Here is a 12,242-nt window from a genome sequence, read left to right on the forward strand (position 1 = left end):
GTGAGGTGCTGTGCCCATACTCTGCTCCTGCACTGGTCCTTAGGGAGCACCACTGGCTGCTGGCAGTGGCACCAGGCAGGAGCAAGCTCCAGTTTCTATAGGAACCAGATCAAACCTTCAAAGAGCTGCTCCGGGCTTGCTGGTTTCCTGCTGCCACGGTGCTGGTGGGGAGCTCACGGTCAGTCCTGAAGCTCTGTGTTGTCCTTAGGGAGAGACCCGGGTCCAGCACCCTGCCACCATGCAGCCAGGAGGCAGCTGGGGTCCCCACAGACACAGGCAGTCACAGCACCAAGGGTGAAAGCCATGACAGGGGAAAAAAGCCACTGAAAGTAAAAATAGTTCCTTAAGCTGCAGCCATCGATCAGCCACGGGCACGGTGCCACCCTGCTGGGAACCCCCACTGCATGCACCGGCAGCAAGTGCAGCAGCAGCAGAGCGCCGAGAAGAGCTCCCGGAGGTAACTCCTGCGCTGCCACCAGGAAGCCTGAGCTGACAGGGACAAGACTTGATCCTGCAGACATCAGGGATGGGTGCCAATGAAGGGTTGTGGGTGCCAAAGAAGGGTTGTGGGCGCCAATGAAGGGTTGTGGGCATCCAGAGAAGCAAGTGCAGTGAGGAGGTGAAGTTTAAGGGGAATAAATCCTGCAGCTGCCTTTGACTGTCCATGAAGATCTTCAGTCTCTCCAATAAGCTGCTGGGAGCCAGGGCAGAAGCTGGGAGCAGGGCAAGGAGCACAGCAGCAGCCTGCTGTTGGCACTGGCACAAAGGAGATACTGTGGCTGGCAGATGTGCCCTGGGCACAGGCACAGCCCCTTCATTCATCCCCGGCTCCCACCAGCACCAGGGACAGAGACATCTACCCTCTCGTGTCCTGGCACCCCCCAGGGTCACTGCCAGGGCAAGGCCCCAAGTGCCCAGCGTGGTCCCAGGGGCTGAGTGCTCCAGATGCGGTGCTGAGCATGGCTGCCCATCGCCCTCCCAGGAAAATGCATCTGAAGCTGGTAAGGGCTTGCAGCAGGAGGCTGCCCAGCAGTGCCCCTGCCACAGAGGGTCAGTGCTGGCAGCTGCCCACTCACAGGTGTCCCCAGGGAGCAGAGGCCGTGCTTCAGGCAGCCCTGTCCCTGACCCCAGGCAGCGGGGGGGGAAGGATGGGAAGGGTAGGCAGGGTTGTGTCTGCACAGAGCCTTCCAGCATCCACGAGCCCCGTGGGGTCCCTGCCAGGTGAAGCCCCCCGCCAAGTGCTTGTGACATGGAGACCTTCGTGTTCCAGCAAGCAGCAGAAGCAAAGCCAAGGGCTGTGCTCCACCGCCCCCAGCTGAAGCAGCACCTTGTGGCCCGGAGCAGAGGACGTTCTGGGAGCTGCGCTGGTGCAGGTCCTGCAGCAATGGAGATGGCTGCGGTGGCAGCTGCCCTCTGCTGGCACAGGGAAGGGAAAGCAGAGCCCTCCCTCGCTCTTCCACCACCTCCCTGGGCAACCTGTGCCAGGCTCTCACCACCCTCCTGGGGAACAACTTCTTCCTCACAGCCAATCTCCATCTCCCCACTTCTAGTTCTGCTCCATCCCCCTCAGTCCTATCCCTCCCTGACAGCCTCCAAAGTCCCTCCCCAGCTTTCCTGCAGCCCCCTGCAGGTCCTGGAAGGCCACAATGAGGTCTCCTGGGAGCCTTCTCCTCTCCAGCCTGCACAACCCCAACTCCCTCAGTCTGTTCTCATAGCAGAGCAGCTCCAGCCCTCTGCTCCTCCTCCTGGCCCTGCTCTGGACACCTTCCAGCAACTCCAGGTGCCAGCAGATCATAAAAAGGACCAGGGGGTGTTTCTAGAACCTGAGCTCCCAGGCTGGCACATGGGCAGATGGCACCAGGGCCAGGTCTGGACCATGCAGAAAGGAGCTGTTGCTCTTCCCTTGCGCCCAAACTCACCTCTCTCTTGTGGCAGGCTGGGAGCAGGAGGCCAATGTCTAATCCTTTAACCACTCCCCCCAGAGAGAGTGGATTTGTCTCTGCACACCTCTGGGAAGCCTGAGCACAGCCCTTGCACAGGGCACCCAGGGACTGGTCACCAGGAGCGGGGTGAAGACACAGGGCCCTATGGCACTACAGCCACTGCCCAGACTGCTCCAGAAGAGCAGCACAACCTCCCCCATGTCCAGACAGACCCAGCCTGTGAGTGGCACCCTGCCCACAGCACCCTGCCCACAGCACCCTGCCGGCACCAGGGCTGCTGCTATGTGCAGGTACCACGGGACAGGCAGCCTCTTGCAGCAGTGCCCTGGCAGCAGCCCCCTGCCCTTTGCAGGGACAGAAGGGCCAGGACTGTGTGACTCACACTTGCTGTGCACAGAAGGGGTTGGGAGGGATCTTCAGAGGCCATCTAGTCCAGCCCCCTGCGGTGAGCAGCACTGCTCCATCCCACACCCCAGGGGCCTGGAGGGCTTTGTCATGCAGTGATCACTCCCTGCTACCAGCTTTCGCTGCCGAGAGCTCCAGCCTCTGGCAGGAGGCAGCATCACCTCCCTGCTCGCCCAGGGGCTGGGGGCAGAGCTGCCTCTCCCACCGCACCCCCGGCTCCAGGGCTGGGCTGCTGGGAACAGGGTCACCTTCCTGCTGCAGTGTCCCTGCCAGGCAGAAGGCTCACTCCAAAACATGGCTCTGGGCCACATCTTCTCCTGCCAGCCCCCCAAGGTCAGCCCTGACCCTCCCAGCATGCAGGAGGTATAAAATGCCACCATGAAGAGAGTGCAGGTAGCCAACACTTCGGGATTAGAAGTGTGGAACTCACCTTGTGCAACAGCTGAAGAGGTCAGGACAGCCTCCAGGCTTCTCCAGCAGCCTCCTCAGTGCCTCCCAGGCATGTAGCTGCAGCCTGGCACCGTGCAACACCGTCCTCCTCGCACTCCAAGTCTGATCCCCTAGATCCCTGCCACCCCACACCAGGAGCTGGGGGTCTGGACCACCCTTCCCACCCAACAACCACCACCTCCTGCACCTCCTGCCCAGGGACTTGGCATCTGCCTGCAGGGCTCAGGGGAGGGCAGGAGGAGCAGGCTGCACTTCACCCTCTTGGATTTAAACCCAGGACTTCCTTAGCTACCATCGAGCTGCACTGGGAGGCACCTGGCAGCCTCCCTGCAGGAAGCTAAAGTGCAGCTGCTGATTGCTCTGCAAGGGCAGCTGGGAAGCAGAGGCAGCACAGGGATGCAGCAATCAGCAGGCTGGAGCAGGCCACTCCTGGTACAGAACACAATTTATTTGGCATTTGGATGAAATGTTTCTCACAGCATCTTGAGAGGAAAAGAAAAGGAAACAAATCAAATATTAGTGCCAACCCCCAAAGGAAGAAGTTAAACCAAAAGCCCTCAGTGTCACAGGGACCAAAGTATTAATCATTAATTATTAATTATTAATTATTCCTCTTCTCATAGTATCAAATTTAAATTCTACAATTGGTATTTCACAGGATATCAAAATCTGTTGTGCACTGCCACAGCTGAGCCCAGTCACAAACCAGCTACGGGAGAAGGGCAAGGCTGGCCAGGAGGGCTCTGCAGGAGAAGGTACCAAGCAGTGTCCCAGCCTCCCTCACAGCCTCCCAGGCCTCCTCCAGCCTGGCACTGGGGGCACCAGCTCCAGCCCGGCACTGGGGGCACCGGCTCCAGCCTGGCACTGGGGGCACCGGCTCCAGCCCGGCACTGGGGGCACCGGCTCCAGCCTGGCACTGGGGGCACCGGCTCCAGCCCACTCCATGAAGGTGCAGGAGCCTGGAGAATTAAAGCTACGTCGTACCTAGCAGGCAGGAAACGCAGGCTGGGGGCAGGGGAAGCACACCTCCAGCATCAGAAACATCCATTCCAAACCAACATCTGCTTCCTCTGGAGCTATGGGAGGGTAGAGACAGGGGTGGGAGCTCTGATCCACCTCCTCTACACTCAGCTGGCTCTCATTTTGGGGTCCAGCTCCCAACCTGCAAGGGCAAGCTGAAAGGAATTTCTGTGTACTAGCCAGGGGGGAAAGAAGATGTTTCAGCAACTGAAAGGAGATTGCATGAGGCAACAGCACAATGGCAGTGATCTGCCACTGAAAAGCCACGCCTGAGGGGTGAAAACAGCTTCCAGGTCGTTCAATATCAGATGGGAACAGAACAGAAACAACTACTGGGCACAGAGACATTTTCTTCTCAAGTCCCACCCGGGAGATGCATGAACAGGCCACCCCCTGCCAGCTGCAGGGGCAGAGCAGCTGCTGCCTGCAAAGCCAAGCCTCCAGAAGCACAATGGTCACCTACTCCATCCTGCTTCTGGACCAGCATCCTGTGGGTGGGGAAGGAAGAGGCTGAGGCTCAGCACCGGACAAGGACCAAAGGCAGACCGGCTCTGTGCACCCCAAGGAGTTTGGACCTTCCAGCACAGGATGAGGCCCTCTGGGGCTGCAACACCCTGCAACTCACCTAGCAAAGGAGAGGCTGCTGTGAGGCTGTGACTGAGCATCTAGGGCTGCTCTGGAAGGAACAGAGACCTCCATATGGCACCACAGGCATGCTGTAAGGATGGGGAACCAGAGGAGAGGCTTTGTCTGAGGCCACAACAGGAGATGCAAGCCCTGCACAGAACCAAGTGCTGCACAACTGCAGCCAAGGCCAAGCCAAGAGCAGAGCTCTCTGCTGAGTGTGCTACTGGGAGTGCTGTGCTAATGCCACCGACCCCTGCCGGGCCCAGAGGGACATTTGGGATGCATCAGTAGTCAAGAAGAACATCCAGAGAAGGGAACAGTGGGAGGGGAAATAAATAAATAACCAAATCAATAGACAAATGAGCTGCAAAGAGCTCAAGCTCATGGAGATCAGCATGGAAAGGTCTTCCTCAGGCAAGCATCAGCCCTCTGTAACTGATGCTCAGGACAAACTGCTCACCAGCCACCTTGCCAAGGGCAGGGCAGGCTTGCTGCTTGCTGCCAGCAGAGCAGCTCCTCCCCAGATGCTCCAGGGCTGAGCAGTTGTGATGCTTTCTGCTACAAAGGTTCTTACTCCAAGGCAAAGGACTCGGTGTGGAAAAGCTGCACTAAAAAGGGGGGGGAAAGGACAATTTTATTGCCAAATTAGAAGCTCACCAAAAGGTAAAGGAGCTGACCTCTGTGAGCTGCTCTGCTCAAGGAAAGTTTCCCCTGCTTACAGTTAAGATGAAGAAGGACAGAAGGAAAAGGAGAGCAACTAACAGCCTCCAGGCCAACAGACAAGGGGAAAGGCTCAGAAGTAACAGGGAAAATGTACCACAAGGAGGCTTCTGCCAAGGGGCCTCCCTGTGGAACAGCTACAACCAGGAGCCACCATCGAGCTGCCAGTTGTAACAGAGCTTATTTCCAAAGAAAGTTCACCACAGAACCAAAAGTAAACTAGAAAAGTATCCAACAGATTCCTGCAGCGTTAGGGAGGGGTGAGGTAAGGTTCACCTCAGCCACAAAACAGCTTCAGAGGCTACACCCAGCCCAAAGGCCTTTAGTTATTGCCCTAGGATACTACAAAGATTCCATCTGGCTTCAGAAGAAGTTGGAAACTTTCTGTTTGCACAGCTACCAGAAGGTCTTTCAGGCCCAGGCTGTAGTAGCATAGACTCTGCACAGCCTGTCCTACAACAGAGTGCAGCCAGCTTGAGAGAAGTACTGACCCTAAGAGCCTAGTTGATGTCCCAGTGCCTAGCTTCACCCAGCTGGACACAGCACAAAGGTTACCATCTACAGTATGTACACAGAGATCTCAGCACCCAGACACACACTCACACACCACACTCACACACTTGTACCTAGAAACAAAGCAAGCTCAGTCCCTACAATGTATAAAAGGTAGGAGTGTGCTCAAAACTGCACAAACCCTGCTGCAGGCTCACCCTGCAGACACCCAACCACCTGCACACAGGCTGCTGACTGCTCCTCCCCGTGCCCTGCCTTACACCAGGGCTTCCACTTAGAGCAGGAGGTGGTGGAGAGATGCCTCGGGGCCGGGGGGGAACTGCTCCTCTCATCACCTGCTGGAGCCAAAGCAGAGCACAGGAGGCGGCGGCAGGGCCGGCTCCGGCCAGAGAGGCTTCCTGACAGCGCTTCCTCCCACTGCTGAGCCAGCAGCACAGCCCAGAGCTGTGGCTCAGGCTCTCTGATGGAGTCAAGGCTGCTGCCAAGTGTCTGAGTGTCAAGACACCAGCTGTGAGCTCAGGAAAGAACCCCACACTTCCTGTGCAGAAGGGAGCTGAATTGTCAAGACCCATCCCCACGTAGAGTATAAGCCTACAGGCAAGACACAGAAGAGAAAGTAGCAGCACATCCAATGGGGAAAGAGTCAGCTGCACTGGGAAGCCACAGGAGTGGGTTTAGATTTGTCATACCAGTATGATTTCACTAGAAAAATAGATCACAGCCACCCCCCATGCAGTGTGTGCTTCAGGTCCCTCTAGGCTCACACCCTTCATAAGGTAACAGAAGAACACTCACAGGAGCACTGGGTACAGAGTCCTTAGAATTCCTCTCATCTGCTGGCTGCTGCAACAAGTCAAGCAGCAGCAGAAACAGGAGGAGGCTGGGGGGGAAGGGTGAATGGTCTGCACACCAAAATCCAAACTTAAATTCCAGGTCACCCCTAAAGATTGTTTTGCATTCATTAACCCAAGCCAGCAGTGCCTGGCTTTGGCTTTCCACCTCTCTGCCGTGGGGGTAAACGAACTGCCGGAGCTCAGCCTGAGGGGGAAGCTCCAAATGACATCTGAGTGAAGCAAGCTGCTCTATAGGCTGAACTACACTGACCTCATCAGAAACCCTCCTGGGACCCTGGATAAATGGTTTGGGGGCAGAGGGGAAATGCCTAGGACTGGAGGGCTTGGGTGGGTGAGGAAGGAGTGTGCAGTTCAGCACCAGTGTAGTGCACGGTGATCAGGCTTTCAAGGGGCACTTGTGGAACTGTACAGAAGTGAATCAGAGGCAGGGAACACTCACAGGCTAAATCTAGCATGCAGCAAGAGCCAGAGCAATGCTCTGCAGGCCAGGCTTGGGTGACTCTTCCCTGCAAAGGAGTTAACCTGCAGTGAGAAACACCTGGGTCTGCCTCATGGGGCTGCCTCATGGGGCTGCCACCAGCAGGGGCATCTGTAGTGAACTCAGGCTGCATCCCAGGTACCTGCTGCCTATCTCTTCCCTCAGGCACGACCTAACACACGAGGATTCTGCTCAAGGGACACAGATGTGACACAGATTTCTTTAGGGGCCAGAAATTTACCCAACAGTAAGAGATTCTGCAGCTACCAACAACAAGTGATGGCAAACCCTCCTTCTCCCTCACCCACTTGTCACCCATGGTGCAGATCCTTCGGCTCCCAGTCCCCGCAGCGCTCCGCAGCAGCCAGGCAGATCCAAGCTTGACTCCTACTTGGTGCCATGTGTATTAGCTCCTCAGCGCCCCCACTCTGCAGAGCAGGCCCCCAGCCCCTTCCCCCTGCAGTTCCATCTTCTCTTCCAAGTGCAGCACTGGAGCAAGAGAGAAAGCAGCTGCTGGCAGGGGAGTGCCCCAGCCTGGTTCCAGCCAAATCCAAGCAGCCTTTTTTCTGATGGAGATTTTTGTTTCCTCTCAGGTTAAGAAATCAAACCAAAACCATTAGAAGTAAAACTGCCCGTACTTTTCACCTCCTTAGAAGTCAAAGGAATTCTCTGCACTCTCTTCCACAGCCCCTGGGAGAAAAGAGCAGCTCTCCAAGTCCATCTATGTACAGGACCAAGCCATTAGCGAACGAATGACGACAGCCAACGAACCAGAGGCACGACGCTAACCTAGAACCAAAGAGCTGCGCTGGGAAAAGCCAGAGCGGAGCTTCCACCTGCAGCCCGAGCCACGGCTCAGTCTGTGTCTGTGCAAACAGCTGCTAAACCTTTCTGCCCAGCCAGGGGCTGCTCACTGCTCTACACAATCGTGTTGAGAGAACAGTGGCTGTGGCGGCTGCCCGGGAGGGTCTCCGCCGGCGCGGTCTCGGCGAGCGGCGTGTCGGGAGGGACGAGCAAGGTGCTGCTGTCAGCAGAGTCTTCCAGCTCCACTGGAGAAGGACCAACTGAGGGAGGAAGGGAGCCCTCTGTAAGCTGTGGGGACACATCACAGTTTCCTAGTGATGGAGGACTGCTCTGCAGAGTCTGAGAGAGAACTCCATCTGCAAAGGACAGAAGCCAGGCAGGATTGCAGCATCAGAATCACAGAAGAGCTTCGGTTGGAAGAGACCTCCCAGGCTCACCCAGTCCAACCTCCCCCCCAGCACTGCAGGGGCACCACTAAACCAGGTCCCTCAGCACAGCTCCACAGCTGCTGAAACCCTTCCAGGGACAGCAACTGCAGCACTGCCCTGGGCAGCCTGTTCCAAGCTTTGAGAACCCTTCCAGTGCAGAAAGAGTTCCTGAGCTCCAGACAGAGCCTGCCCTGGTGCAGCTTGGAGCCATTTCCCCTGGGCCTGTCGCTGGCCATCACGAGCAGAGGCATCAGAACATGAAGCACAGCATTTCACATTCCTCAACAGATTCACTCTCTGTATTTCTGGAAGCCCTGAGTTTTTCCTGGGTGTTTTTTTTGGCCTCACTGCAGAGAGATGAGACTACAAAAGAGGAAAATGCTGTGGCAAAAATAAGACTTTGCTATATAAACAAGGCCCCTGCACTAATCAGGCTCAGTCCTCTTGTGAGATCTGCTGCTGCAAACCCCCAATGGTTTCTGCAGGGTGTGAACATCACAGCTGCAGAGCTGAGGAGCACTGAGTGAATCATTAGAGAGGGATATTTTTGGTCCACTCTTGGGGGGTGTGGGTGGGGAGAGAAGATGCTGCATGTATTCTGCTAAAAAAGAAATCAATCTCTTATTCTACTTTTTCATACCAATCTCTATGGATCCACCTTCAGAAGACCACCAAAGGTACCAGCACAGTGGAGATGAGGCAGGCAAGCAGCCCACCCCAGGTAAGGTCCAAGCCTGCCTGCGGCACTTACAGTTCAGGTGATGCAAAGCACCTTTGAGACAACCCAAGCTTAATGACAGCTTTTAACAAAAGCCTCTCTCAGCACAGATTTCATGCTAAAATCTCCTATTTCCCCCTCATAATCACTAGAACATAGGATTAGAGGTAGGAAAAAAATAATCAATCCCTACCCTCTAGCCAAAATGAGAGAGGGGAAGGACAGAGAAGTTACTGGCTGCTTACCTGGAGGGGAACAAAGGATGCTGTCTGGATTGACAGAAGCCTCGTAGGGAGGGGGGGGGGTCGTCTGGGTGCTGAATGTCTGGGTACTTGTAAGCAGTATAGGGTGGAGGTGGGTCGTGGAAGTGAAATGCTCCACCCTCCCCATCATCTGAGAGATGCAGTGGGGTGAGGCCAGTTCCAAACCCATCAGGACCGTAATCGAAGCCGGGCATCCTGCGGCCCAGGTTGAAGTGGTGCACTGGTTGAAGAGAAGGACAGAAGCAGCTGAGTGCAGTTACCTCATGACCTCATGCCTGCTTTTGGGGCAGATCTCAACACCTTTTCTTGCTTCTCACACCCAAGGAACTCAGGTCTCCTGAAGGCCTCAAAAACTCTACCTAACCTGCCCAAGTCATGCAACACCACCCAGGCCCACCTGCTCCCAGCACCACATCTAAATTTGGATCTACCCTATCAGGCTAAGGAGATCACTCACACTTCAAAGAGGTTTTTCCATTACTGGCTAAAAAAGTTCAGGTTTGAAGAATCTATCAAGACACAGAGGCACAGCCAGGCAAGACCATGACATCTCTCGTCCTTATGTGCAGCAGCCTGTGATTATAAGCATGAGGCACCAGGTGAGTGTTGATGTGGACCTGCTGGAGCTGTCCCTGCTGCCTGCAGGGCTTGGCCAGGATGCCCTTGGGGGCTGCCCCCCAGCCCAGTGCCAGCTCTGACTTCAGAAGATTTCTCTTTGAGTGTGGAGTAGTTGAGAGAGCCAACACTTGCAGGAATCCTGAGCAGCTGCCTCAGGCAGGGCAGAGCTGCAGGTGGGTGCACACAGCGGGGCCACAGCCCCCTGCTGCTGCTCTCTCCCTGCCCGGCAGCCCCAGCCCCGGGCGCGGCACTCACGGTTGGCTCCGATGAGGGACTCGATGCGCTCGCGGCGCCGCTGCCGCAGCCGGTGCACCATGAACAGCAGCAGCGACAGGATCAGGAAGGAGGAGATGCAGCTGACGATCAGTCGCATCCCACCGGCCATGGAGTCGAAGAGGCTGCTGCCATCTGCCACACAACACAGCAGAGAGCAGCCGGTCACCGCTGCCGGAGTCGCCTCCCCTGCTGCTCTCCCGGCAGCCCAGGGGGCGCAGCGGGCAGGCTGCCGCGGCAGCGCTTCCCCAGGCCTCACGCTGCAGGCAACCCAACAAGCAGCAGGTGATTGATCAGCTGTGGATTGCCAGGGGATCTAAATCTTTCTGAAAACATCTTAATCAGGAAAAAGAAAGTACAGAACATGGAAGGTTTAGGACTCTGCAAATGGGGAGAAAGAAAGCTAAAGGCACTCTGCACATCCCCCGTCCCCCTGGCAGGGCTGAGGGTGTTACACCAGACAGGGCTGCAAGCCTGCAAGCTTTGGGGAAGGCCATTTCTCAAAGGCTTTTGGATACCTTGATTGGCACACTTCCAACAACAGAATCTCTCAACGTGGTCACTGTCACCCAGTGTGGGCATCTCAATTCCTTGTGCCACTGGTTAGCACCATTAGGTGACAGGAACTAGAAACACCTCAAGGAGGTGACCTGCAAGCTTAATCCCCTTACTGTCTCACCTGGAGAGATTAAGGCACAGGGGAATGGAATCCTTGCTTAGAATGGCTTAGAAAGCAAGAGCCAGGATCAGGGCTTTGAGAGCTCCATACTGCTGCTAACCACATCCACACTTGGGAAACTGTTGGAGCAAGTTAGGCAACTGTCCTACCAGTGCCAGACAGAAGAGATGTTCATTTCTAGTAACTCAGCTACTCAGGGCTGTGCTGAAGCAGCATGCACAGAGTCTACACAAGGGAAAGTGACCCAAACCTGATGGTGTTCTTTGCACCAGCTCCCTGTGGAGGAGCTCGGAATGGAAACAGACCCAGGTCAGGGGGTCTGTGACACAGATCACGTGGCTGCACGGCCTGGGCCCCTGCTGCTGCAGAACACCAGCATCACAGGATGATCACAGGATGTCAGGGGCTAGAAGGAACCTCTGGACATCTTCCAGTCCACCCCCACTGCCAGAGTAGGACCACAGAATCTAGCACAGGTTGCACCCAGGAGCACAGCCAAGGGGGGCTGGGAAGGCTCCAGAGCAGACTCCACAACCTCTCTGGGCAGCCTGCTCCAGGCTCCAGCACCCTCACACCAAACAACTTTCTCCTCATGCTCAGGAGGAGCCTCCTGGGTCCCAGCTCATCCCTGTGGTTCCTTGTGCTGTCCCTGGGCACCACCAGCCAGAGCCTGGCACCATCCTACTGACCCTCACCCCTCACTGATCAGGTCCCCTCTCAGCCTCCTCCTCTCCAGACTCAGCAGCCCCAGGGCTCTCAGCCTTTCTCCATAGCATCCTGTGATTAAGTTTATGTCCACTGCCCCTCATCCTGTTACTGGGCATCACTGCATGAGCTACTGCCAAATAAAGTCCTAGATGAACAAAAGCACAGAAAGAGGAAGCCTCAGCTTGCACAGACCAAAACAAATCATCACAGACTTCCAACCCACAGGCTATTTCAGAAGGGCTGTTTCACACTCACTGCAGCAGTGGCAGCCTGCAGCTGCACCAGTTCAGACATCAGAAAAGCTTCTGTCCCATCAGCTCTTTCCAAGTGATTTTATTGCCCTTCCACAGGTAGGGGTTGTGGGGCTGCCCAAACAAGAGCCAGACAGAAATATCCTTCTCTGCCCCATCCACAGAGTGGCACCAGACAGACTGCCTCAGGCTCCCCATTAGCACATGAAAGATTTTCCTCTGCTATTTATCTTCAGCTCAAGGCGGAGAAGCATATTTCAGGGGAGTGCAGCTGTGATTGCTCAGCTTACTCCTGCCACTGAGAAAATCCTCCCCTCACCCAGTCCTGCAGTCACATTGGCTACCCACTTGTAATCACTGCTCACCCACTCACACTGCCAGAGCTGATTACCTGCCAGCCCAACAGGAGCATTTGCTGCCCCTGGTCTCTCCTGGGGTGATTAACTGATTCACTGCTTCCTTTCTGCCCCAGAGCTTAGGGAAGATCTAT

General features: G+C 55.9%; 1 protein-coding gene across 1 annotated transcript in view; it reads right to left on the reverse strand.

The window, feature by feature from the left end:
* Window positions 1–3,225: 3,225 nt before the first annotated feature.
* DGCR2 (DiGeorge syndrome critical region gene 2) overlaps window positions 3,226–12,242 on the reverse strand; it is a 43,368-nt gene continuing 34,351 nt past the window's right edge. Inside the window, 4 exon segments of the mRNA XM_068161923.1 lie at window positions 3,226–8,170; window positions 9,206–9,263; window positions 9,265–9,443; window positions 10,097–10,249. Coding sequence (XP_068018024.1) covers window positions 7,929–8,170; window positions 9,206–9,263; window positions 9,265–9,443; window positions 10,097–10,249 — 632 coding nt within the window. The 3' untranslated portion in view covers window positions 3,226–7,928.

Source organism: Melanerpes formicivorus, unplaced genomic scaffold (genome assembly GCF_026170545.1).
Source record: "Melanerpes formicivorus ecotype bairdi unplaced genomic scaffold, bMelFor1.0.p_v2 SCAF_60, whole genome shotgun sequence".
Lineage (NCBI taxonomy): Eukaryota > Metazoa > Chordata > Aves > Piciformes > Picidae > Melanerpes > Melanerpes formicivorus.